This window comes from Zootoca vivipara, chromosome 4 (genome assembly GCF_963506605.1).
Source record: "Zootoca vivipara chromosome 4, rZooViv1.1, whole genome shotgun sequence".
Taxonomy (NCBI): Eukaryota; Metazoa; Chordata; class Lepidosauria; order Squamata; family Lacertidae; genus Zootoca; species Zootoca vivipara.
The window spans coordinates 30,934,026-30,961,947 of record NC_083279.1 but is presented as its reverse complement, the minus strand read 5'-3'; the positions used below and the strand labels follow the sequence as shown (position 1 = coordinate 30,961,947).

General features: G+C 42.3%; 1 protein-coding gene across 1 annotated transcript in view; it reads left to right on the top strand.

The window, feature by feature from the left end:
* The window catches only part of OCA2 (OCA2 melanosomal transmembrane protein), a 153,899-nt gene extending 126,182 nt beyond the window's left edge, over window positions 1-27,717 (top strand). The window contains exons 23-24 of the mRNA XM_035115521.2: window positions 1,057-1,150; window positions 27,610-27,717. Coding sequence (XP_034971412.1) covers window positions 1,057-1,150; window positions 27,610-27,694 — 179 coding nt within the window. The 3' untranslated portion in view covers window positions 27,695-27,717. The remainder of the gene's footprint in view (window positions 1-1,056; window positions 1,151-27,609) is intronic.
* The last annotated feature ends 205 nt before the right edge of the window (window positions 27,718-27,922 follow it).

Genomic DNA, 27,922 nt, shown 5'->3' with positions numbered 1-27,922 from the left:
CTATGTTTATTATTTTTTTCTGTGGACATGGTATTAAATTTGATTTAATAAAAAAATGAAAGGAAAAAAAGAAACTAAAAAGGGGAGAAAGCTTGTGCTGCTGCAACCTTATTCTTCTTCAAGTAGAAAAAGAAACACCAGACACTTAGATCTACAGCAGGCACAGGCAATGTTGGCTCTCCAGATGTTTTGGAACTTCAACTCCCATGATCCCTAGCTAACAGGGCCAGTGGTCAAGGATCATGGGAGTTGTAGTTCCAAAACATCTGGAGAGCCAAGGTTGCCTATGCCTGATCTACAGCTCACATCAGCAGCCCATACAGATTTTCACATGGAAAACCATGGAAGCAAAATTACAACAGGGTTAAAACAATTCAGTTCAGTTAGAGGGGCCTCAGGGTCATACTGCACATTGTTGGTTAGCGCAAAGTACATTTGCCCGTGCAGCAAGGCTGTGTGTGTTGGAGTAGCCCAGAAAGGCTTGGACCCCTGGTTTTCTGCATTGGGTCCCAGAACTCTTGTCACTTTAGGCAACTAATTGTAACTATAAATGACACATTTAAAAAATAAGCACCTCATTTTATTGTTCTTGCATGCAATTTTTTTTGGGGGGGGGGAGAGGGAAGGATCAGCCCATTAATTTTCATTATTCCTTCAATCAATAGCCCAACTTGCTATCAGCAGAGATGTGTATCCCCCCCCTTATGCTTCCTCTTCTCACTTTCATTTTATCTTACTCATACATTTTTGTGTCTGAAACAAACAATCAGCAGGTTTCTCAGAATATTTGCATAAGATGTCATTTTGACAACACAGTGCTCTCTCTCTCTCTCTCTTTCTCTCTTCCTTCATTGAGGACAAAGACAGGTCTGCCTCTGAAAACCTTCAGCTATTTATAGACAGGGAGGTTATTGTTCAGGTGATATCCTTTCAGGTGCATGTGAAGTGATTGATTTCCCCCTCCTTTCCCCCTGCAAGCTGATCTAATTGAGTGGCAAAGCCAAAAGATAAAGAGCCTCGATATCAGCTGGAATTTGTTTTTGTTTTGAATTACAGGTAATGGGACATTGATCGGAGCATCTGCAAATGTTGTTTGTGCAGGAATTGCAGAGCAGCATGGCTATGGCTTCTCTTTCATGGAATTTTTCAGGTACATTTTAGACTCAAAACGAATCTGTGTTTAAGCTTGCCTCTAAAAAAGTGGGGATTTGCTCCTCAAACCAAAATGTGTCAGGCAGAATAGCCCATATGACACAGGGGTGGGAAATCCGTAGCCTTTTGGACTGTATTTGACTTTGACTCCCATAAGCCCCAACTATCATGATGATGGAAGTTGTAGGTCAGTATTAACAGGTGGGCCACAAATTCCCTAGTTCTGATATAGTATTTAAGCAAAAAATAAAAAATAATAAAATAAAATAAAATGCCAATCAGATATAAATCCATTTTGGTGACACAAATGGCATTTATTGCAGGGATTGTGTTTGACAATTGAAACGCCTTCATCTCTCTAATGAGAATAACAGTAAATGGAGGGGGTGAACCCTTTTCATGTAATTGTTTTTTCCGCATGAGTTGTTATAACACAGGATTCTCATTGCTAACGTTAAAAAAAATCTATAAAATATATATTTTAATATTTTGAAAATATTGTCAATCATAAACATGGAAGGGTGGGATAGCAAATTCACGAGATCATAACGAGGGCTGAATTATTTACAATCTAAATGGATCTCTCTTTCGGCATAACTTAAAAGATTTCAGTGGTGTTTGGCACAGAATACCTGATTTAGTTTAATGCAGCAGTCCTCTAAGATAATAATGTTTATCAGTGGCTTGCATCGCTACTGCTGCCTTATGATCAATGATCAATGAATGCCTTAACTATGCCACACAATCAAAAAACAAAAACAAAAAACCTCCCAAAGATGGTAGACTATTAGGTGCTAAGCACTGCAAAATTAGATTTGCTTAGCTGTATACAGAAGATAGCTTTTCTGAGTATGATACCCACAGTATACAGTCCCCTTTCCCAGTAGCTCCCTTGTAGTGCTTCAAAAATCTATGGATTCTGTTTAACTGTGGACCAATGAACATGTGTGCCAGAAATTTTGCACAAATAATGCTAGTATATCTTACCACTATGAAGTCTCTGGGGGGAAACCCCGTCAGCTGCACTTACTGTAGCTGTTGATGTATGCTAGGTTGTTGTGCCAAACAGCATTTGGTACATGATGAGATATGAGCAGTTTACCATATTTGTTTGCTTAGAAATTAAAAATTGCATTCATTTATGCATTCCAACTCTTAAAAAAAAAATCAGTGCACAGTTGTTATAAAGTATGAGAAGATTATTGATGCGTTTAACGAAGCATGTTCTCAGCCATCCTTTCTAAATATACTCCACCAGGGAAATAGACGTCTAATAATATTTTGATTTATTTTTGGATGACGGCCACCGTAAACACTTTCCTTTAGAGAGTTACGTTTGGGCACTTGTTTCCGCATTGTCATCAGTTTTCATATGTTATGCTGAAGTTTTGGAATCACAGTGTTTATCAGATGATAGCATACAATAATATTATAGGACCACCGTTGGATCCCTACTTTCAAGGTGTTAAAGATGTGGTGTCAAATCTTACGGTTACCTTCTGTTTCATCACTTCCTGGAAGTGGGTGGCTGTCTCTGACAGACCCAAGTCCCAGTTTTGTCCATTTACTGGAATGAAGTCCATGCAACTGAAGCTACCATTTTGGGTCACAAGCACCCTACTGGTAAGCAGTACTATCTGCCGAGAAGGATAGTGTTGGAAGGGGACCTCATGGTTACCTAGTTCTGCCTCCTGCCATTGTGAAGTGCATTTTCTCTTACCCAGTTAACGTAAGAGACATGTGCACAGAAACTGGAGCACTACGATTGGTCCTCCATATGCCTTTCTCACAAAAGGTGTAGAATACCAAATTGCTGCTAGCCTCTGCTTTAGGATCCTTTCTGAAATAGCTATGCAGACAGTCAGTTTGGATATAACCTTTTCCGTATGTATGCTTTCATGAGAATACTTTCATAAGCACTTCCATGGACAAAAAAAAAAACTCATGTCAGAAAAGGCGATTCTCCCCTGTGATTCTGCATTTGGAGTAAACGTGTTTTTTTGTTAAATGATGCATAGGCAAACAGTAAAGGTCATGTGGATCATTACACCAATGTGCATGTCATTACTATCATTTATGATCACAAGCAAAGAGAAAAGTCTGTTGAAAGAGAAGAAAGGTTTTTGCTTTTAGTCAAAAGGAGGTCAACTCTTTTAAGAAATCACTTACTCCCAAACTATGCTTTTGCATCTAACATGCAATTGTGTGTGTGTGTGTGTGTGTGTGTGTGTGTGTTTTAAATTCAAATTATATGAACTGGTGGTGGTGGGACTGATAATTAATGGGATTAGAGCGCTGCTTTCATCTTGAGGAAAATCCCTTTCTAGTTCAAAACTGCTAATATTACAAGACAAAAACACAAGAAATATGCATCAGATAAAAATATAGGAAACCACAAGATCTGTAGCAAAAAGAGGATGAACCAGCCAAAGAAAGTTAGCCAAGACTGAAGTAAAAAGCTTAAAAAACAAACAAACAAAAAAGGGTTTCTGGTGTTTACATCATAGGTGGTCAAAACAGCTCTCCTGAGAGTAGACACTACAATGAAGACAGCCCTTAAAAGTGCTTGTGCTAAGTGCATCTCAGGCTCTCCTGATGACATTAGTGGACAAGTAGGATCAATTAGGAGGAGGCAGTCCTGTAGGCATCCTGATCCCAAGGGCGTGTAGAGCTCTAAAAGTAAAGCCCAGCAACCAGTGCAACGGATAATCGAGTTAATGATCCTAAAACCTGGTCCTGGTCTGCAAACTACCTACAAGGCATGTGATGTAACCAAGGCAATGTGTAACCACAGCCAAGTCCATCTTTCCTTGCAATTGGTGCAATACTGTTGTTAACCTGATTTTCAAAGGCAGTGCTGCCCCATCCAAGAGAGGCTGAATCTACTTGGTCTTCCTAGCTAAGGACACTTCTGTCTCATCTGGATTAAGGGACTGTTATAAATTATAATGCTGTATTCCATTAAAAATGGAGTTTTTATATTTTGAAAATATGCCACCCCAGTCCATTCCTACTTAAAATATTTCCGGGACACAGGGGCGTACCCAGGATCAAAACTAGGGGTGGGCCAAGGGGTGGGGCCAAGACACGGGAGGGAAGGGAGGAGGAGCCAGAGTGCGATGGCTGCCGGGAGAGGGGGCCGGCGGCGGCAGCAGCAGGAGATGCGGGGTTCAATGGGACTTGCTCCCAGGGAACAGCACACAAGAGGGCAAGCTTCTTAGCGCCCGCTCCGCCAAGCGGCACTAATGTGGTGGTCTTTTAAGGTGCCCCGCATGCCCAGAAGCACACTCCTTTTTTCTTTTCCCTTCCTCTGAACGCAGTTCAGTGGCAGGATCGGCGGCAGCGGGATCCTGCGTTCAGAGGAGGGGAAAATAAAAAAGGAGAGTGCCTCTGAGCATGCAGGGCACCTTAAAAGACCACCACATTAGTGCCGCTTGGCGGAGCGGGCGCTAAGAAGCTTACCCTCTTGTGCGCTGTTCCCTGGGAGCAAGTCCCATTGAACTCAGCCGGACTTGCTTCCTCCAAAGATACGCTTAGGTTTGCAGGTTATTTTTGGTGCAGCAGCTGGATCGGCAGCAGCAGGGGAGTCTCCAGAGGCAGGCGGCGGCGGAGAAGCACAGCCCAGCGGAGCGCGAATTCGGCGTTCCCGCCCGCCGCGCCCTCCAGCTTCCCGTCACGCTCTCTGGTTTCCCACCGCGCTCGGCCTTGCTGGAGGGCGCGATGGGGAGCTGGAGGGAGGGCCTGGCGCAGTGGGCGGGAATGCCAAACTTGCGCTCCGCCGGGCTGTGCTCCGCCTCCGCCTCTGCCCACCAGCCCCGCCGGCAGTGCCGTTCTCGTGCACCGGCCCTGCTTCTAGGGGGGCAGCTGCCCCGCGCTGGGTACGCCCATGTCGGGATACCCAAGTTTTTTAAAAAAATTTAGTAAATGAAGCTAAGGTGATAAACTATTTGAAGATAATTAGCAACATCATATTATGTAAAATAAATAGCGTCATATTGATCTGGCAGATCAAGTTCTTCTTTAAGAGGCTATTCCCATCAAGGCCTCAACTAACATAAAGGTAAAGGGGCCCCTGACCATCAGGTCCAGTCGTGTCCGACTCTGGGGTTGCGGCGCTCATCTCGCTCTATAGGCCGAGGGAGCCGGCATTTGTCCGCAGACAGCTTCTGGGTCATGTGGCCAGCATGACAAAGTTGCTTCTGGTGAACCAGAGCAGCACACGGAAACGCCGTTTACCTTCCTGCCGGAGCGGTCCCTATTTATCTACTTGCACTTTGATGTGCTTTCGAACTGCTAGGTTGGCAGGAGCTGGGACCGAGCAACGGGAGCTCACCCCATTGCAGGGATTCGAACCACCGACCTTCTGATCAGCAAGCCCTAGACTCTGTGGTTTAACCCACAGCGGCACCTGGGTCCCGATCAACTAACATATGGAACCCTAAATAGAATCCTTGTACTATGTAGATTTTTGTGGGCTTAACTGCTTCCTCTTTCCCCACTCTGTTATGGTGGAAAATGAGGACCACTGCTTTGCCAAGCTGAAATACTTTCAGGGCTGTGTTCTTGGGTGCTTAATTTTATTTTTAAAATATTTAAGATTTTACAGTGAATAGTCGAGGGCTTTATGTGACAGCAATCAGATGCTTCTGAAAAGAAATGAAAGCTTTTTATGGACAAGATTTGTACTGCAAATATGCCAATACCTGTCTGAAAGAACATGGCACATTAAAGCCTGTACAAAGAATAACTGTCTTTACACACATCCAGCTGTGTGTATGTATTGCAGATCTGTCACAGGTCTGATTAATCGCATGTCCATGTAATATTAGAGATGTCAGAAGCCCTCTTATGCTCAGGAATAATGCTTCAGAGTTTTTGTTAAAAGGCCCTCCTGCGGGTTTATTCTTTTAGCTGTGCCATTTCCTACATTTGGTACAAGTGTTTCAAAAGAAAAATTCTAGGAGCTTAAATTGAGATCAAAGGAGAAACTAGCTTTTATCATACTGAAGGCCAAGAAAATGAAAGATCCATTTCGATGGTTGGGTTAGCTGCTTGCTTTTATAAGATGGGATGAATCTACCTGAGATCGGGGGTGGGGGCAGTTTGGAGCTCATAACAACAAAAGAAAAATGGTTAGAGATGAATCTCAACACAAACACATACCAAAGGGGAGGGGGATAAGAAAGAACTTGCTTTAGAAAGAAGATGGGAAACAGAGAAAAGTATTTCCTTAATGAAGGTGCCACAGGCCAGATATTGTCACCTAAAATAGGGATGGAGAGAAAATTGATTCAGTTCACATTTAAATGATACATCACATAATATGCTGTTTCCAAAACAATATGTAAACTGAAACACCACCATCCTTTGAAATTTGCTCCTTTTGAATTTTGTCTCCTGACAATTAATATGTACACAAATACGTACACAAGAGGAGTGGGTGGTGCTGTGGTATAAACCCCTGAACCTATTGGGCTTGCTGATCAGAGGGCTGGCGGTTCAAATCCGTGCAACGGGATCTTTCGTTGCTCTGTCCCAGCTCCTGCCAACCTAGCAGTTCGAAAGCATGCCAGTGCAAGTAGATAAATAGGTACCACTGCGGTAGGAAGGAAAATGCCAGTTCTGTGTGCTCTGGCTTCCATCATGGTGTTCTGTTGCACCAGAAGTGGTTTTGTCATGCTGGCCACATGACCCGGAAAGCTGTCTGTGGACAAACGCTGGCTCTCTCGGCCTGAACCAAGATGAGCTCCACACCTCATAGTTGACTGGACTTAACCATCCAGGGGTCCTTTTCCTTTTACCTTTACACAAATCCACATACTTTGGTAAAGTGTGCATTAAAATGCATATATTAGTGAAAATAACACCCAAAATTTATTGTATTGCAAAAATGTGTCTATTAGGGAAATTGTGTTTTAGCTGTTGGTGGGTAACCCTGATTTTAAAATTACAAACTGATGTGGAAATATGGAGAACTGAATTTAATATTTCAATTGTTTCTTTGGGGGGGGCACATTTGCTGCACCCTCCTGCCCTGAAAGAAGAGTAGAGATGGGCTCTCCCGCAGGGGCAACCACAATGTCATGGACTGCATGGATGTAGATGAATGGTGGGAGGAACCAGCTGGGGAACCATCACGTGAAGGAGGCTCAGAGCCTGGGAAGTGGTGGTATGACAACAATGAGTGGTCAGAGGGAGAAGACTGGGAGGAAGAGGTGTCAGAAGCTGAAGAGGTAACAGGGCTTAGTGAGCTGGGAGAATTTGTGGCAGAGAGGTGTCCAGAATCAGAGACAGAAGCTGAAGTGAGTGGAAGGAGGGAGACCAAGAGGCAGAGATGAGTCATGGGCGCCCTACTTCCCCCTTCCCATCTTTTTTGTCTGGAGTCTTCTTGGGTGTGTTAGCAATGGAAAAATGAGAAACTGAAATTGACAGACTTGCCCACAGTCACCTAAAAGTGAGTCCTTTTCTTCAGCAACTAGTAATACACAGTAAAAACAACAACCCTACTTTTGCGACTTAAATTTACTTTGGGGTTTTTGATGCTCAGCTTATTGTTATTTTTGTGGTTCTTTTGTTTTGTTTTTATATTGTAAAACACCCTGTGATCTTCGGATGAAGGGCAGTATAGAAATTTAACAAACACTACGACGACGATGACTACTACTACTACTGTATTCTGCAAGGTACTTAGTACTGGGCTGAGTGAAAATTGTAAATAGGAAATTCTCCTGGGCCAAATAGTTCCTGTTTCTAGATGGAACTACCGGTAGTTCCTTAATGGAAATGGCAATGCTAGAAACTAAACTGCAGGTGTTGCCTGAAGTGTGACTGGTTGGAATTTTGAGTGCTAGTTTTGTGCTGTAAACATCACACCCAAACTCGAAATATTCAGTTGAACTCAATGGGATTTGCTTCCAAGTAGACATGTATAGGATGGCACACTTAGGTGACATATATACATGGGGACCCAATGTCCACTGGATACACCTGTTGTTTGGTTGACGAGGTCTGTGTCAGTGTAGAGGGGCATATAAGTCAGTGAACTGGATCAAAAGGCTCTGCAAGCCTAATTTGGCCCAGAGGTTGATATTTCTCCACTCCTGTGTTAAATACTATTTTAAAAAACACACCCAAAACCTCAATTTAATTTTTCTTCTCATTAACACAGTAACCCCAATACAGTGGTACCTCGGTTTATGAACACAATTGGTTCCGGAAGTCTGCTCATAAACTGAAGCGTTCATAAACTGAAGCAAACTTTCCCATTGAAAGTAATGGAAAGTGGATTAATCCGTTCCAGACGGGTCCTCGGAGTACTTAAACTGAAGCATTCATAAACTGAAGCATGGGTGTAATTGGTTCCGGAAGTCTGTTCATAAACTGAAGCGAACTTTCCCATTGAAAGTAATGGAAAGTGAATTAATCCGTTCCGGACGGGTCCGCGGCGTTCGTAAACCAAAAATTTGTAAACCGAGGTGTTCATAAACCGAGAATTCAGTGAAGAGCTTGTGACAAAAGATGCCCTTGAAAACGGGGACCAGATGTAGTCAGTACGTCAGGGTCAGATAACATGGCTTTCTGCAGCCTACCTCTGTAATACCTGCTCTGCTTGGAAATACTTAATAAGATTGGTGTGTAGGAAGAGCAAGTTTCAAAATGGGATTTTTGCTTATTAGATACTGGGATTTCAAATTATCTAATATATCTTTTAAAAATAGGTGGTGAGAGGAAGAGGTCTTATTTCTGAATTCGTTGACAGCCATAATTTATCTTGTTTGTGAGGCTGGCTTTGAAAGAAAGTGCACTCTAGTGAACCTAATGGAGTGATTAATGTTTCTGCAAATCAAATGTGCTTTGCTTACTTTAACTTGCCATCCTGTTATCTTAATATATATTGTTTCCAGCTGGCATTAATTTGACATCCAGGCTACTCAAGAGACATTCTAGTCCTCAGGGAAAACAAGGCTGATTAAAGTTTACCTGTTTCTGTCCAGCCGCTATCTGTTTCCTCTTCCTTTGCTGGCAACCTACAGGCCTTGATCTGGGCATATCACCCACAGAAAAGCTAATAGAGTTGTTATCTGTTGATTTAAATATTTTTGCCACTGAGTGTTAAGTACTGTACCTTTCCTCCCCCTGATGGAACAAAGAGCAGCCCCTGCCCGAAATGGGTTGCATCGAATGTTTGCCCTACTCAGAGAAGACCCACTGAAATAAATGAACCTATTCATTCATTTTGGTGGGTCTGCTCTTGGAAACACTACCCTTGGATACAGTCCCCAAACATTCCTCTGAGCACAGGTAGGGCATCCATTATTCACAAATGGACATTGGAACATTTAAAGAAACGGACAATAGTGGATTTAGTAGCAAACTAAATAGCCCTCTCCTCTAGCCCCACCATTTCCTGATCTATCTCCCCACTCCCATATCCTCAGTTACAGAATAATGGGGAAAGCTGGTTTAGTTTAATATATTTTTGATTATTTAGTTGGCCCTTATCTGCCAACTGGACTGAAATATTTGACCATGGGTGCTTCTGTTGTGCAGTAACTTTTTGTACTTCCATTTATTTATTTAACAAAATTAATATAATGCTTGATTGTAAAGAAATGACATCACATCCCTCTAAGCAGCTTACAATATAAAATAAAACCTTAAAATCATAGGGAAAGGATATGAAAAATGGATATTAAAATATTCAAAAGATTATTAAAATCAACAGCCACTAAAACAAATAAGACACATGTAACTTTTACATATCTGGATAGGCTTGCCTAAACAAAAGTGTTTTGAGGTTTGAATGGATAAGGTATGCTACATTTCACAAATATTCAAGTTCAACGAGCAGAACCATAGCAGAAACAATTGGGGGGGGGGAAGGAAGACACACACAGCTGTCCATCCCAAATCCAGTTTAAAGCATAAGAAAGGACAGCAGGAGATGCCTTCAAGTTGCCCAGTGACACTTGGGCAGCAGATGCAGTAGGCCCACAAGCCACACTCTGATTTACTATGTTGAGATCTAATATATTTGCATTTAAATTACAGAAAGTATTTATTATTTTCATATATAGAAAGAAAGAAAGATATAGATATGCCTCTTTTTGTCCTGTTTTCCTCAGGTGGATGTGTTTTCTCTTTTTCTGGCGACGTGATAAGCTGCCACTTATTTCTTTTTCCATTTTCCTTTTTGTTGCTGGTCCTTGTGGTTCTTCCTCTTCACTTACTGAAGGTTTGCTAAGAGTGACTCTGCGTCAACTCTTTTTATACCTAACGCCCACTAATGCATCTTTCTTGATGGTAAAATTTCCTTACTGCCCACCAGTGCTCGATGGAAGGAGGATTCAGCTCGTGCCATAGAACCCCCTCCTGCCCACCTAGAATCCTGAAACGCCCAGCGGTAGGGACCATGTTGACAACCCCTGGATTAGTGGAATGATATAACCCAGGAAGTGAGACAATAACTGTAAGAGAATACTCTCCCCCCCCTCCCCAATTGCTGTTGCCAGTGGAAGCAGAACTTGATTAGTGGCAAATTGGCTGGGCTGCTTATAATTCAACACGCAGTTCTTCTAGGCAGTTGCCTGGAATTTTTGTCTAGCTCAGTATACTATAGTGTTGGTATTAACATCCCTTCATTTGTTGCTGACTCCTTCCAAATCTTTCTTTAGGAAGATAACCTGTGCTTTTAAGTGGGTGGCCCTCACTGTAGCATAACACAGTTGGAATGTCCCCGTCTATCTGTAGACCTTTGCATCTGCCCTAGTTGTAGCTGACTTCCTGTTTACCCCTATTCTCTGCCAAAATGTGTGTTCTAGACATTGGCAGTATTGGCCCGACTTGTCAGGCAAATGTTTTTGCTTGTCTGCGCTTCTCATGTGTTAGTCACACTTTCCCCTCTCCCCTCATGTGTGAAGTTTCAGACATAAACAGGTAATGGTCGATGAGAGAGGTAATGACTCTTCGTGTACGACGCTGACTTTAAAATATACTGTGGGGCTATGGTAATATGAACAACAGTCTATGGCTTAGATCCTTAGGTGAGCCAGGGGCGTCACAACATGGGGCCGGTGGGGGCGGTGTGCTCCCGGTGCCACGTCTCCAGGGGTGACAAGGCAGCACCCCACTGTGGCGGCGCGAGCAGGGGTTTGCTGGCGGCACTGCTCCAGCACCATCCGTACACATGCCAGCAAACCGCTACATAACGCGCATGTGCAGCGTTGCTACGTAAGACGCATGCATTGTACGTAGCGATGCCGTGCATGCGCACTACAGTACGTAGCAACGCCCCGCCCCAGGTGCACCTCATGTTTGCTGCTCTGGATGCCCAAGTGGCTTCCTCCAGCGCTGAGGTGAGCTAACTAAAGGAAGTTCATGTAAATTGAGGGACACCTTTTTCATCCTGAGATCTGTGCATTTTCTTATCAGCAACTTTCTGAAGGTGACATGCCAGGGGCTGGCAGGGCTGGAATCAAAAGGGGAGGACCAATGGAGGTGGGTCTTACTTTTGTACAGTTCCAAAATGTCAAAGGTTTCTCTACACATGCACCTACATCTCCATCATCTGTCCAGGCAAGCAGAAGGCATTTATCCCAGTTCAAGGACACATTCCAGCTATTGCAGGTTATAGGGATGCAGCAGGCAGTCTAGAGACTCTAGCAACACGTAATACTAGTGGTGTGGCAGTAGCAGAGTAATAGGAATAGGGCTGTTATGAACAGTGAAAGCTTATCCATGTGGGCAAATGAGCTGCTGCCCCACTAACCTCTAACTTGCTGCCTTTCATACCTGCAATCAGTTCAGTGAGTGGCAATGGCTGTCAGCTTCCTCCTCCTTAGTCCCAGGGACGCGGGTGGCGCTGTGGTCAAAACCACTGAGCTTCTTGCACTTGCCAATCGGGGGGTCGGCGGTTCAAATCCTTGCAACGGGGTGAGCTCCCGTTGCGCTGTCCCAGATTCTGCCAACCTAGCAGTTCAAAAGCATGCCAGTGCAAGTGGATGAATAGGTACCACTGCATCAGAAAGGGAAATGGCATTTCTGCGCGCTCTGGCACTCGCCACAGTGTTCCATTGCGCCAGAAGCGGTTTAGTCATGCTGGCCACATGACCCAGAAAGCTGCCTGTGGACAAATACTGGTTCCTTCGGGCTGAAAAGCAAGATGAGTGCCATACCCCATAGTCACCTTTGACCGGACTTAACCGTCCAGGGGTCCTTTTCCTTTACCTTAACTCACGAGAATAGAAACAAAACAAGAATTAGTTGGTTCTGCCTGTCTTTGGCTCTGGTTCTTCCCCATTTGGTCTCCCTGCCTCACCCTTAACCATTTTCTTGAGTACCGCCACCACTGGCTATGAGATGTGTCTCTATTTTCAGTCGTGTATGGGATTAACTGTTTCCCAAACGACCATTGGTTTTAGAGGTACACTCAAGAGTTCCTGCACTGTGATGTGTGTACAGGATTTGCTCAAACCTCAGAAATTTGGTTTGTGAAACTACTTGTTCTTCTTCTTGTTGTTGTTGTTGTGTGTGCGCACACACACATACACACACACACAAAAGAGAGAGAGAGAGTGTATAAATATAGTGGTACCTCGGTTTACAAACACAATTGGTTCTGGAAGTCTGTACTTAATCTGAAGCGTACTTAACCTGAAGCGAACTTTCCCATTGAAAGTAATGGAAAGTGGATTAATCCGTTCCAGACGGTCCGTGGAGTACTTAAACTGAAGCGTACTTAACCTGAAGCAAACTTTCCCATTGAAAATAATGGAAAGTGGATTAATCTGTTCCAGGCGGGTCCGCGGAGTACTCAACCTGAAGCGTACTTAACCCGAGGTATGAGTGTAATTGGTTCTGGAAGTCCGTACTTAACCTGAAGCGTACTTAACCTGAAGCGAACTTTCCCATTGAAAGTAATGAAAAGTGGATTAATCCGTTCCGGAGTACTTAAACTGAAAATACTCAAACCGAGGCGTACTTAAACCGAGGTATGACTGTATTACACACACCATCCTAAGGAAGACTTGCCTCTTTTCAAAGATTGTGATAAATTCTAGTCACTTTAGAATGTCCCAACTCTACAGTTCTCAACAGAAGAAAGAGAATAATCACACTGTGTCTTTTCCTCCCCCCCACCCCCCATTTGATCTGGCAGCTGTACCTTGGAGCTAAGTGCTGCAACTATTCTGTAGGAGGAATTCAATTTAGAAATAAAATCCACAGAAGTTTAAAATAAATTAAATATAAAATCAATATCTCAGTACAGCCGCTTCTGCTCTGCTGGTTTGATGTAAAATTCAATTCATAGAATCATAGAATCATAGAATCATAGAGTTGGAAGAGACCACAAGGGCCATCCAGTCCAACCCCCTGCCAAGCAGGAAACACCATCAAAGCATTCCTGACAGATGGCTGTCAAGCCTCTGCTTAAAGACCTCCAAAGAAGGAGACTCCACCACACTCCTTGGCAGCAAATTCCACTGCCGAACAGCTCTTACTGTCAGGAAGTTCTTCCTAATGTTTAGGTGGAATTTTCTTTCTTGTAGTTTGAATCCGTTGCTCCGTGTCCGCTTCTCTGGAGCAGCAGAAAACAACCGTTCTCCCTCCTCTATATGACATCCTTTTATATATTTGAACATGGTTATCATGGTTATTCCCCCCTTTTCATTCACACAGTTTTAGATTTTGTAATGTCAAGGGCTTATGTAGAAGGGGCCCATGATGTAAGGGGCTGATATGCACTTGAGAACAGAGGAACTAGGCAGACAAGTTTTGAAATGTCACACAAAGCACTTTGATTTGAAACATCCAGAAGTTATTTGTTTAATTTGTGGGACATTATTGCAGTTAAACCAACAATTTGTGTTTTCCAGTTAGGCACACGAATCTGAGGCTCACAGAGCTTTCCTGTAAATTTCCTAGAGATGATTCTGTGAAATCACTTCCTTTGTCTGTCTTGGCAGGAAGGTCTAACACTACATACTTCCTTCTTGCCTGGACACTCTCCTCTTTATCATGCTTTCAAGCTGACCACATGTGAATGTCTGAGCTCTGAAGCTCAGACACCATTTCTGAATTTGCATTTTGTACTTTAGTAACTTAGATAGAAATTATAAACCTGCCTTCATTTTGCTGCTGTGATTGCTGCTTCCATGCCTAGATTATGTAAGTAAATACTACTTTTATTTCTTCACAAAACAATGTGTGCATTATTATTACTATTATTATTGGAGAGAAAAAGGGTAATACCAGGAAAATCCAGTCTACTTTAAAGCATCCTGGATTATTGTTCCTAGAAGGTTAAATCAACCTTTTCTTAGCTTCCAAGTTTAACCTGCAAATGATAGTATTCTCCTGATCTCACTAATGTGAGCAATGAAGGATAATAACTAAAGTTACAAAACAATATACAGTATCCACTTCTAGTGTCAAAATCCATTCCTACATAATTGTGTTGTCTCTGTTGCTCTGCCCTTAGCATAAACATATTATTAGTATGATGTAGGCAGTTCTTACGGTAGCATCTAGAGAAAGTGTTGCCAATGTGGAGCCCCCCCAGAAGTTGTGGACTACAACTCCCATAATCCCTGTGCGTTGGCTATGCTCAGTCTTGTAGTCCCAACAGTATCTGGGAAGCTCTGCATTAGCTACTCTGGATTTAGCTCAACCACAGGGAATATTCTTAGGATTTTCTTCATAACCAGGAGGCATCCTTCACAGCAACTTTTCTATTAAAAGTTGCAGGTCAGGATTTGCTCTACGTAGTTTAAGGTCTCATTCCATGGCAAGTCACAAAGTCACGAGAACTTCCAGTTGGTCAGTTGGCACCTGCTATTTCTCAACAATTTTACTAGCCAAAAAATTGCTGCCACTCTATATAAGGTTTCCTCTTCCAAGCTAGCCGTTAGTTATTGCTCATCGTGGTGCCCCTGTATTATTTAATCCCATGGATCACTTAACAACAACAGCAACAACAACACTTCCCCTGTTTCCACCAAACTACTAAAATAATCATGGGGAGGGTCCTGCTGTCAGCTGTGGAACTTGCACTTCAGTGAATAGATACAGAATTGCCCTGCCTTGTTAAAAAGAGGTCTTCTTTATTGAGCAGCTGCATTGGAAAGATGGCTGGGATCCAGGTAATCTTTGGCTGCTTTTGCTGAGGTTTTAGTCTCTTTCCTTTCACTCTTAGTTTAATTCTTGGTCTATTGTCTACTTAATTGCAAAATATTACAAGATGAGACTAAACCCCCATGTCTTTGAAATTTGGGCCTTTTTGGGTCAAGATGTACCTGGTAGGATTTTGATCAAGGTGAACTTGTGGAGCATTCTCCAGCCCCCACAAAGCAAGTCATATCAACTGCTGTTAAAGTGCCATCCCAGGATGTACATGAAATCTTAGGTTCTTTTCTTTCAGTGTTCACACAGGTACTACATTAATCTGCAAAGCTTTAAAGGCATGGAGCGCTTATGTGATAACATCTTAATTCAAACATTCTTTTCATACCTTTGCAGTTTGGATTTAGAAATTCCTTCCACAGACAAAGCTTCACCCATCCTTATAGTAGCTGTCATGTGTCAAAATAATAATTACATAAATCACACCGAGTTTGTATAGGGTTATGTTGTTATTAGGAAAGTATTAGAAGCACACAGCCATGCCTAATAAACAAGGGAAATGTTGGAAGCCCTGTCAGTTTATGTTTTCGTGAAAGCCAAAGTTGCCTTCGCTTGCTGTAAAAAAACAAATCAGCTTGCATGAAAAGAGAGAGGGAGAATAGCTTGGGGGAGGCTTGCAAAGGTACTTTTAACAGATCATCTTGTAAAACATAATGATGAAATCTTTAGCAGCAAGAAAAAACATGCCTTTCCCCTGAATCATACTAGTTAGAGACTATTTCCCTCTGGTGTATCTTAAAGTTAAATTATTCATGATATTTTGTAATTGATACTTGAAAATGATGTAAGACTCAAGGACAGATTTAGTCCTAAGATTTAGTAGCATCCAAATAGGTTTAAAACCCTCCCTAGTAACAATCCCCTTAGAAAATCAAAACAGTTTATTTCAGCCAATAAATCAAAATCTATGTTCTTGGCCCCAGAAAGAAATCCTTATTAAATTAGTTAAAGAAAAACAAGATACAACCTGGAAGCTGTTGTTTGCACAGAATGAGGTTGCTAGGTTAGTGATTGGCTGCCAGTGAGTTCCTGGGCCCAATTCAAAGTGGTCTGTCTATCTATCTTATCTATCTATCTATCATCTATCATCTATCTATCTATCATCTCCCTCCATCTATCTATCTATCTATCTATCTATCTATCTATCTATCTATCTATCTATCTATCTATCTATCATCTGATTTATACTCTGTCCAAACTCACCTCCTGGAGGTGCCCAGGATGGCAAACTGATCCACATTTAAAAACAAAAAAGCCAATCAAGAACATTCTAAACAGTCAAAACTTCCCAAAAACATCTAAAAACAGTTACACTTAAAAACACTACCAAATGATCTTGAGGTTGCCAGGAATGATAATCTTCAGCCACCAGGTGTTTGTGTAAACAAGAACATTTTTTTCCCCTGAAAGTGAATGATGGAGACACTAGCGTAGACCACCAGTACTAGCATACAAAGCCAAAACAGGTTGGGACCAAAATATGGTAATTTGAAGAATGCCTCTCCCCAGTATCAACCATCTCAGCTTCCTGTGATCAGTGAGGGAGACCACCATTAGGTGCTGCCAGGTTGGCACTGAGCAATGACAGAGCCTTCTTGGGAGCAGTTCCCTGTTTGTGGAATGCTGTTGCATCCGTCTCCCTCACCATGAACTTCCAGGAGGCATTTAAAAACACCCAGGTATTTGCTGGCTCAGATATACTATTCTTAGTAACCAAAACAGGAAATGAAACACTTGATATTCTGCCTGATGATGTTAGGTCCTGTTGATGCCTGAGTGGATATGGGGACAGAGTTGGCATGTGGGTTTCTTGAAAGGTTTGGTCCCTGTGTTTGTGTTTCTGGTGTATAGGTTGTTGCTGCTGGTGATTTTGGGGCACATTTTAGGCTATTTCTGCACTGAGTTGCAGCACACATGAAGAAGTCCTTGCTGTACGCGTGGGGATTTAAATGCGGCCAGTCCTGTGTTATTTCAAGTTTGCGTGTATCCTGAGAAAGTTGCTGCAAACTTATTGAGTAATGTGTGGCATCAAAAGGAACAGCTGGGAAACCCACTAACTAAAAAAAAGTCCTTGACCTGCTCTGATACACCAGCATATGGTATATAAGACTGCCTCTAGGCACTTGCAGTATAGGTAGGCATGCACAATTGACTGCTTAAGTATTAAATATCTGTCTTGACTATGCATTTCTAGGCTTCTGGCAGTTCATTTTTGAGTCACAACATGTTCCAGTAGTATTGCCCCCTTCTTTGGGGTTTTTCTTTTCCTCTGGAGCAAGAAAAATATAGTCTTTTAAGTGCACTCAGCTGAATGAAGTACTAGAAACAAGTAGATATAGAGCAATCTTAGTTTTAGAGGACTCAGTAGATTTCCGCAATATTGAAACTCGGGAAAAGCTACTTATGGCAGATAGCTGCCTGGTAAAATTGCTTGAAGAATCCCTAAAGCCGTGTGTGATGGAAAAATATAACCAACGGCTGCAACAGCTTGGGTTTTCTTCGCCATAGCTTTCAGGTGAGCTATGACATCACATTTAAGATAATCTGAAAAATTCTGCACTGTTTCAGATTGTGTATAGGATATTGGTGGGATGCTGAAGTGTGATATATGACATAACATGAATTAGTACCCTCAAAATGCAGCAGCTATGGGCTTATTAGGCCTGTGTATGTTAAGGAGCGCCCACTGCATGCTGTAAGGACCCCCATTTCTGGCCTTTCTGTTACATAGGGACATGGGGAGATGCCCTTTACCAAATCAGACCACATATGCTCAGCATTGCCCAAAATAACTGCCAGTGACTCTCTTAATTAAACATATTGAAAGTAAAATAAATAACAGTAGTGCCAGGATGCTGTAGTGGTCAAAACATATTAGTGTGCACCATCTGGTGTAAATAAGCCAGTTAATAAGTCGAGGAATGCCCTCTGGAAAACCTCTCAGCAATTGAGACTAGGTTTAGTTGATACCGCATTCAACAGTCTGCTAAAACTGTTCTATAACATTCAAGCTTGCAGCATGAAATCATTATCCATCACAGCGTTGGGTTTTTATTTGGTGAATTATGTACACTTCTCTGAAAACGTATAATAAATTAATTTGGATGACCAATGGCATTCCGTTGAATTACGTTCTGTGCTATCAAATTCTTGTTGCTTTGTGCAAATGTTTGAATCACAGTTTGCTGCGCCTTAATTTTTAACTTCATCGTTATCAGCTGGATTCATTCATTTTGTATGGGGACTGCAGATTTTAATTTCACACTAAGGTCATTTGATTCCCCAGCTGCAGTTGCCATTTCGTCATCGTCTTCTCTCTCTCTTTCTCTTTTTTTTTTGCTTGCTTGCTTTTGAAGTTGCACCTACTGTGAGTTTCTTAATGCTTTAACTTGGTGCTCTTGTACTATGTTTGATTTCTGAATCACACGAACTACATTTTTTAAAATTCTTTGTGGATCATTTAAGAGCTTTCAAATCATTGTGAATAGTGTTACCAGGTGTCCTAAGCTGACTGGAAAGTCTCCAGGTTTGCCTGGTCCCCTGCATGTGGCAAGGGGAAGTCTTGAATCTGCAGGTGGCCAAGAGTTCCTTAGAAATATTATTATTATTATTATTATTATTATTATTATTATTATTTTATTACTACTGTGCATGCAGTTTGCAAGCATGGATGGTGGGCTCATACACACTTCTGCTTTGGGAAAACCCACTCTTTATCACAGAATTGGAGCAAACGTTAATTGGGTTTTCTGCACGGATTCTGGGGTACAGAGTGGGTTTTCCTGGGGAAAGCAGTGGGGCAAATGGAAAACTGCTCAGATCAGACTCATGCCCAGTAAGCACATGCAATGCATGTAATGTCTTTTATTCTATAGTTGCGTAATGCGTACTGATATTGTATTGTGATGGCCATTGGCTATAAACAATTAAAATCTATTGAAGGAGAAGCAGAAAGCCTGTAGGACCCATGCTTTCCAGGCACGGGACAAGTGAAGTGTGGACGAACCCTTTCTGGAGGGTATTTCCTTGTCCATTTCCTTCTCCCCTTTCCCAATTAACCTCCATCGCCAGGACTTAGTGGTGGGAGGGAGCGGAGGAGAAGAAAAATAATTGGGCTGGGCTCAAGAGGGTTATGAGTGTGCATAACACTCTAACCATGACACTACACTGGAATTTAATATGATTTTTTTTAAAAAAAATAGCATTGACTACGGCTCAGTACTGGACTGGGCTCCTGGTGACTAGGGAGGGAAAGCTTGACCTTTTCCCCTTGCCACTGTCCTGACAAAAACTGCCCTCCTTTCACATGGGTGCCCATAAGAACTTACCCACCAGAAATAATCAGTGTTGTGGGGTGGTGGCAGGATGAAAGAATTTCCACTGGAATCATAGTAAGGAGGAAAGTGCTCAGTTCCCCCTTCCTGCCTACTGTGGTTCTGATACTGCTTCAGTAACTATTTCTGTTTCACAAATGTGCATGTTAGATACAGTAACATTTAGTGATACACGTTGATTAGCCCTTATGATATTTCCTAAACAAAGAAAAGCTGAGGCAGAGGTAGATATCCTGGGGCAGCATATTATTCCAAAGACCTAGAATTGAGCCTTACTTCACACCGCAGCAGGTTTAACTACTTTGATGAAAGGAAGTCAAAGCAGGTCCTTCCTTGAAGTTCTTAAAATCTCATGCTGGAACAGGCAGTCCCTGGACTACGCTGTGCTCAGGCTGCATAGAGGTTCAAAGGATGAAACTAATATTTCAAATAGTACCCGAAGCAACTGCAAATTCCTTGCAGCTCACCTAGACTAGAGTACACCTGTTCCTATCTCCCTATTCTTCTTGAGGGGTGTGTTGCTGTGCTTTGCACCAGCTGTAGCTTCTGTCCTGGACATCCTAATGGAGAGCATGATGCAGTAATCAATCCTCTTGGTTACCAAAGCATTACTGTGCATAAGGGAAGTCTACAACCTTCCCCAAGCTGATAACCTCCATATATCTTAGCCTGCAGGTCTCGCTAACCCCTGCCAGCATGGCAGTACTGCCAGAGAATATGGGAGTTCTGGTTTGGCAACATCTTTAAGGATGAAAGCTCAACACCCAGGCAGTTTGCTGCTAATTTTATTGACAGTTAAGTTTGTTATTTGGAGCTTGGTGGTTTTTTACATGACTGTTCAATTGGTGGTCTTAATGACATAGTGAAGAGGGGTGGTTTTTAAAATTTTGATTTTATTATTTGATCACTTTCAGTGTATGGCTGTATTTTATAGTGTTGCATTTCTCCCATTGTCTGGTGGATGAACAGTACATTAGGACTTTAGAGAATAATACTAATGCTAATAATAATATATTTATACCCCACCCATCTGGCTGGGGTTCTCCAGCCACTCTAGGTGGCTCCCAACAGAATAATAATAATAATAATAATAATAATAATAATAATAATAATAAAGTGATAAAACATCGAACATTAAAACCTCCAGGCCTGTCCTAGCCATAGAGGCTAGTGGCGTGGAGAACCACGGCGCCGGACACTGGAAGGGCGCCAAGTGAGCGCAGGGTTCTGGCGATCTGGCCAGGACTGCGCTCCTTCTCTGAGAACTCAGCGCTGCGCCTCCTTCTCGTTTCCCCAGTGCTGGGTTCCACTCAGTTGAGCTTTGTCACCAGCGCGCGCACAGCGCCCAAGCATCTCTTGCTGGTCCCGCGGTGCGCGCGCTGGTGGCGAAGCTTGACTGAGCGGAACCCAGCGCTGGGGAAACAAGAAGGAGGCGCAGCACGGAGTCCTCAGAGGTGGCCTCGTGCTGCTGCCGCGGTCCGCTTGGCACTCCCGGTCCCTTGGAGAGGCGCTGGAGGGGGGCGCTGGAGGGACCTAGCACCAGGGCACTGGGTGGGCTTAAGATGGCCCTGAAAACTTCCCTAAACAGGGCTGTCTTCAGGTGTCTTCTAAAAGTCAGATAGTTGTTTATTTCCCTGACATCTGATGGAAGGGCGTTCCACAGGGCAGGTGCCACTACTGAGAAGGCCCTCTGCCTGGTTCCCTGTAATCTCACTTCTTGCAGTGAGGGAACCGCCAGAAGGCCCTCGGAGCTGGACCTCAGTGTCCTGGCTGAACGATGGGGGTGGAGACGCTCCTTCAGGTCGCCAACCTTTTTAGGCCTGTGAACACATTTGGATTTTGGAGTAAGTGCCATGGGCACTACCTCCTGTGGTCACTTACCTTCCCTCTCCCTAGATTGGTCTGCCTTGCAAGACACAAAAAGAGAATGTGCGAGAATTGCTTTTCCAAGCAATCTGAATAAAAGTAAGATCCAGGAGAATTAATCTGAGCCTCTGAAAGCACATAGGCCTAGAGCTGAAAGAATAAGTCCTTCTTCCAACTCCCTCCTTTAGCTCTATGTCAGGCATCCCCATACTGCGGCCCTCCAGAGGTTTTGGCCTACAACTCCCATGATCCCTAGCTAACAGAACCAGTGGTCGGGGAAGATGGGAACTGTAGTCCAAAACATCTGGAGGGCCGAATTTTGGGGATGCCTGCTCTATGAATTTCTTAAGAGAGAAAATAATCATGCTCACCATCTCATGACCAATGGGACGGTGAGGGTATGTTTGTCTCAGAGGCCTTGCTTTGCTCTAAGGCAGGCACGTCCAAGGTCCACCGGTCGGTTTAATACTTCCCCTGCAGCAGTTTTCCCCCTGGGGTAAAATCCCCCCCAAAAGGATTCACACATGTTCACATCATCAAATCTGGCCCTCTTTGAAAAAAGTTTGGGCACCCCTGCTCTAAGGGACGAGCTGAAAGGCCATCCATCGTTGTATCATTGTTCACCTGGGCACCATCTTGGTGACTGCTTCTATGTGATAATGATGATGCTACCATCAGGTTGGGGAAGGCTAATCTACAAGGCTAATCTACAAATTAAATGAAGCAGTTGAAAGTCCTCCCCTACCACTTGTAGTAGGAAACTGGTGGCCATTTGATAGGAACCAAAGTTCAAGACTTGATACCTGACAGTGTGCAATGGGAAATTCTTTCATGAGGACTCAGAAAGTTATCTGTGGAAAAGGATAGTAGAAGAGATAACGCTTTCTGGGAAAGAAAATGTGTGCATTTATGAGGCTCAAAAGTTTACTGTCTTAATAGGAAGCATCTGGCAGCTGTTCGTTCTCTAGAAGGTCAGTATAATGTTTAGCACATATTTTGTTTGAAAAAAATGAGTGCAGATTTCAACAAAATAAATCCAGCAGGATTTTCCAAATTTGAAGAGCAAAACCTAGCTTTTAATTTGTCTTTCTTGAGATCTATTCTTCCACCCCACCCCACCCCTGATGTGTGGGTTATTGCTAACAGCAGCTAAATGTAAAAATCTGGGCACAGACTCAAGACACAGAAATCCAGAAGTAATTCTTGTAATTTTCGCAATCGGAGCAAAATAGGATTATAGGTTTTATTCAGTGTTTTCAGATCCTTGGTGACTGCTGTGTATGATTACTGGTAGGTAAGCACGCAGTAATTCTCATGCAAATCTAGGCTATCTGGAATCCACAGCAATTTTGATGTGGCATTAAGGATCACAAAGCAAATTTAGCCACCTGCTGTGTCTGGCACAACAGGTGCCCAAAATTTAGTGGATATTCTGGACATCTCTAAAATGTAGGGGCAGTTGGGGGATGGTCTGTATGTATGTTGTTTGAAATAGGTGTTTTATGAGATATGTCTATGATTTGTACTACAATTTGATATATGAGATACAAAAATTAGAACATACAAAGAGCCCTTCTGAATCAGATCAGAAGCCCATTCAGTCCAGCATCCTGCTGTCAGAGCCTAGATGCCCACATCCCATAGATGCCCATATCCCATAGATGCTCATGGGAAGGCCACAAGCACAAAAGCAGTCTCCCTATTAGCAGATCCCTAACAACTGGTAATCAGAGACATTCTGCATCTGATTCTGGAGGTAATATAGCCATCATGACTAGGAGTCCCTTGATAGCCTCATCCTTTGTTAATTTGTCAAATTGCCCTTTAAAGTTGTGGGTGGCCAACACTACATATTCCAAGTCTCATTTGGGATCATTCCCTCCATGCTTGGTAGCCTCATCCACATTGCCGAGGATGTGCTTCTCCAGAGAGGAGGATTCCAGCAGAACAAGGAGGAGGATGGGATGGAAAACCTCTGTCTGAGGATCCAAGCCTATGTTTGCTTTGCCTGTTTGCAGTTGTTGTTGCCAAGATAATGGCGCTACAACAGCTTGAAATTTGGATCTGAAAGCACAGGCACATAGGCTATCTGGGTCATTTACAGTGCAGATATGTATAATGCTTGCTTGTTTATGTTGCACGTAAACTTAATTTTATGCTGCATAAAAAGGAAAGCCCCCTGTTTCTTCCTCTTCCACAACAACTTCTGAGGCCCATCTCATGTTCTTTGCAAGGGGCCCTGAAACCCCAAGCTAGGTTTTTCAGCAGCCATAGGTGACTTGCAGAGAGGGAGAGGGAGAACTGGAAACTTCTCTTCTATGAATTTGCTTAAGTTAATTTATCTTAGGATCCAGGCCATAAGTTGTAAAGTATACACTTCTAGCTGTATGAAGTGCTAGAAACAAGTAGATACAGAAACATTTAAGTTTGAGTAGATAATGTAGATTTTAGGAGTATTCAAAATGTATATAATTGCTTTTTATAATTGTGTGTGTGTGTGAGAGAGAGTGAGTGAGTGAGAGAGAGAGAAAGAGAGTGAGAGAGAGTGAGTGAGAGAGAGAGAGAACATAAACTCTGAACAAACCAGTGATATACAATGAACGGACTGTCTCTTTCCCCCTTGCCCAGCTTTTAGGTGAGTCATGGCACACATTAAAAAGTAATCTGAAGAATTCTGTGCTGTTTCAGTCTCTGTCCAGGAAATTGGTTGGACTTCAAGGCATGATATATGTAGCATAAAGTCTTATCCTCAAAATACAGCAGCAGTGGTTTGTTGCTATTGGGCTGCGGGCATCTATTGTATGTCAGAGGGCTCATGGCTCAGGGTAAAATCCTAGATTCAATCCCTGTGATATTTTCCAAGTAGTGTATCCCAAGAGGAGGTCTCTGCCTGATTCCTTGGAAAGATGATGTGAGTTAAGAATAGTGGAGAGGTGTCATCTAGATACTGTTGGTCTACTCTACATCTTCAATTAGCTTCAGCTAGCATGGCCAACGGTTAGGGATGATGGGAGCTGTTAATTCAGCAACACCAAGAGGGTACCATGTTGGTTGCTCCTGGATTAGATGTACCAGTGGTAAGGCTCAGCAGAAGCCACTGAGGATGCACACATGTCTAAACACTACCCGGGAGATCCTCAGGTTGTCAGGTACGTTTGGGTTTGGTAGAAGGACACATATACAGGTCTGAGGTCCCAACTCTGTGGCAGCATAAATTCCAAGACCAGTATCAAAGGTTAAAGCATCCGGGGATAGGAAGTGGATGTCAGAGGATGGAGAACAAGCAGACAGTGGGGATGGCGAACCCTTCACCCTCCCATTTGTTGTTGGGATACAGCTCACATCATCCCTGACCATTGTTCATGCTGACTGGGGTTCCTTGGGAATTGGACCTTCCAACAACATCTGAAGGTCCACAGCTTCTGCATCCCTGATCTAGGTGCATGTGCTTGCAGATATATATATATATATATATATATATATATATATATATATATATATATATATATATATTGTCCCATCCTCAAATGATACAACTGCTTGTATATCAAGGCAAGGCATCATAAGAAAAAGAATTCGTGGCACAACTGCCAATACATTTACATCTTCCCCCCTCCATGTACATTGCTCTATTTGAATGTCTTTAAATGGCTATGGTTTGCCTTTTTGTTAGATTTTCCTCTCGTCTCATTTGGTTAAAACGAAAAAAGCATGCTTTAGAGAGAGAAAAAGTAGGCTATGAGATAGATGGCAATAATTTTTCTTGTGAGAAAAGTAGTCAGATGTAACCATTTAATTAATCTTTAGCTCCATACAGTCACCTCTCTCACATTTGAAAATGGTGTTTAATAATTGCATTATTTTAGTCATAATTTTGTGAAAAGATAAAGCAGATTACCAATTGGAAGCCAGGAAGTGACCTGAGAGATAAGGAAATGTAAGGACTTTCTACTTAAAAATCACTACATGTTTCAACTGAATAAAAAAAAGCACAAAAACTATACTTAGCATTAAAAAGGCATAAAAAGATGAAGCTTCTTAATGATTAAACCAGGTGACAAGCAACTTTATTTTCATTAAAATTACTTGAAGTTTATGTAATTAATTCAAATTATGAGAAAAAAATTGGCATCACATTATTATAATTTAACTTATACGCTACTTAGATGCCAATATCCACACACACATAATTAAAATACATTTTCCATAGTTAAAATGATGCATGCCATTTTTATATAGCTTTCCTCTTAAAACTAAATTAATCAAAACTCAGATTTACAGAGCCTGAAGGCTATAAATTTTTATTCTTTGTCATGAAAGGCAAATATCCTAGGATCACTAAAAATACATAAAGGTCTCTCAGAGTGGAATATAATCAATGAAACAAAAGGCAGCAGGATTCAATATAATCATCTTTCCAGACTTTATCTGTTTGGTCCAGTCACTCCTAATAAGCCCTGTACAAATTTTAAAAGCATATCCCTCCTGAACATGGTGACGAGGCCTTTGTGCAACACCAGACCCTCCAAGTGTCCCTATTTTTCAGGGACATCCCTGATTTAGAGAAGCCGTCCCAGTTTCTGATTTGATCCTGGAATGTCCCACTTTCCCTTAGGATGTCCCTATTTTCATTGGAGAAATGTTGGAGGGTATAGAGTTATCTGAGCCCCGAGCCATTTGAAGGCAGTCCTGTACAAAGAAGGTTTTTTTAAAAAATGTTTAATGTTTTATTATGTTTTTTATATATGTTGGAAGCTGCCCAGAGTGGCTGGGGCAACCCAGTAAGATGGGTGGGGTATAAACAGTAACATTATCATTAGGGAATGGGACATCCCTATTTTCATTGGAGAAATGTTGGAGGGTATGCAACACACCCTTTAGGTCCCCTTGCTCCCCACCCCCATTTCAAATTCCTCCATCTTATGCAGCACGTGAAAGAAATTAGTCTATGATTGGGAAGACACCAAATCAAGAAATAATCTGACATGTGGAAGGGTAGATCAGAGCTGGGGAAACTTTGGCACTCCAGATATTGCTGAACTATGACTTTGCATCAGCTCCAGCAAGAATGGTCAGTGACCAAGGATGTCAGGAGCTGTAGTTCAGTAGCCTTTGAAGGACCAAAGGTTCCCCACAGTTGGGGTGCAGAAACACATTTCAATCTGGGCAATCCTTTCAGAAGTCTTGGATAAATATACCATAATGCTGATGGCTAATTCCATTTTTATGCTGTTGTTTAGTCATTTAGTCGTGTCCGACTCTTCGTGACCCCATGGACCATAGCACCCCATATAAAAATTCCATTTTTTATAAAAAAATAAAAAATTTCCTTCCAGTAGCACCTTAGAGACCAACTAAGTTTGTCATAGGTATGAGCTTTCGTGTGCATGCACACTTCTTCAGATACCATGCATTTTTATAGTTTTCTTCCCTTTTCCTCATAAACTGGCAAAACCAAAGAGACGGTTCGGCAGTTCTAGAATTCTTCTGTTGAGGAACACCGGTAAACCTAGTACATGCCTTGGTGACATCTAAATGAAATCCACGAGTTACTGCATTCCAAATTACTGGCACAATCCAGCACAAGTTTGCTAAGGCTAAGCCCCTTGGAATCAATGGTACTTTAGATGAGACCAATTCCCAGGGCATTGTTTTCAATGGCTATTAGTCATGACAGTTCAAGCCACATTTTGCCCACTTGTAGTTTTTAGAGAGATTTGATGGATTGTAGATGTATGAATGACTCTTGCATCTGTAAAAACTCTGTGAAGGAGTCATGCATCCACCTCTTCTTTAGATTTAATGTGAAACGCGCATTGCCTTCTTATTCAGCATTTTTAGAAAATGTAGGTGATACCTCATCAAGTCAAACCCAGAGTAAACCAGTTGAAACCATTTGATTTTAGCTACTACATTGATTTCAATGAGTTTACTCTGGCTAACAATGAATATCAATTATGTGATTAATAATACCTTGGGTCTGAAAGTTACTATGTGTATTTGTGGCTGATTAAATGATTTTAGAATTTCAGCAAGAAAGTGATGTTTCTTCAATTATCTTTTCTTGTTGTTTCAGGTTGGGTTTTCCCATGATGATTATGAGCTGCATCATTGGAATGTGCTATCTCCTTGTTGCTCACGTTGTATTGGGTTGGACCTAAGAATGTGTATATATATACTGAAGATCAAAAGACATTTTTTTTTCATTTTTTTCAACCTCTGTTGCATTTTTACAACAAACAAAAAGCTTTTGGGGGGGGAGGGGGGAGGGGAATCATTCACATTGCTACCCTTGTCCAGCTTTCTGTTATGAACATGGGAATTCATCTGATGCCTATATGGAATTTCTCCACTTGGAAATGATGCCCACATTCATTTCAGTTGAGAGA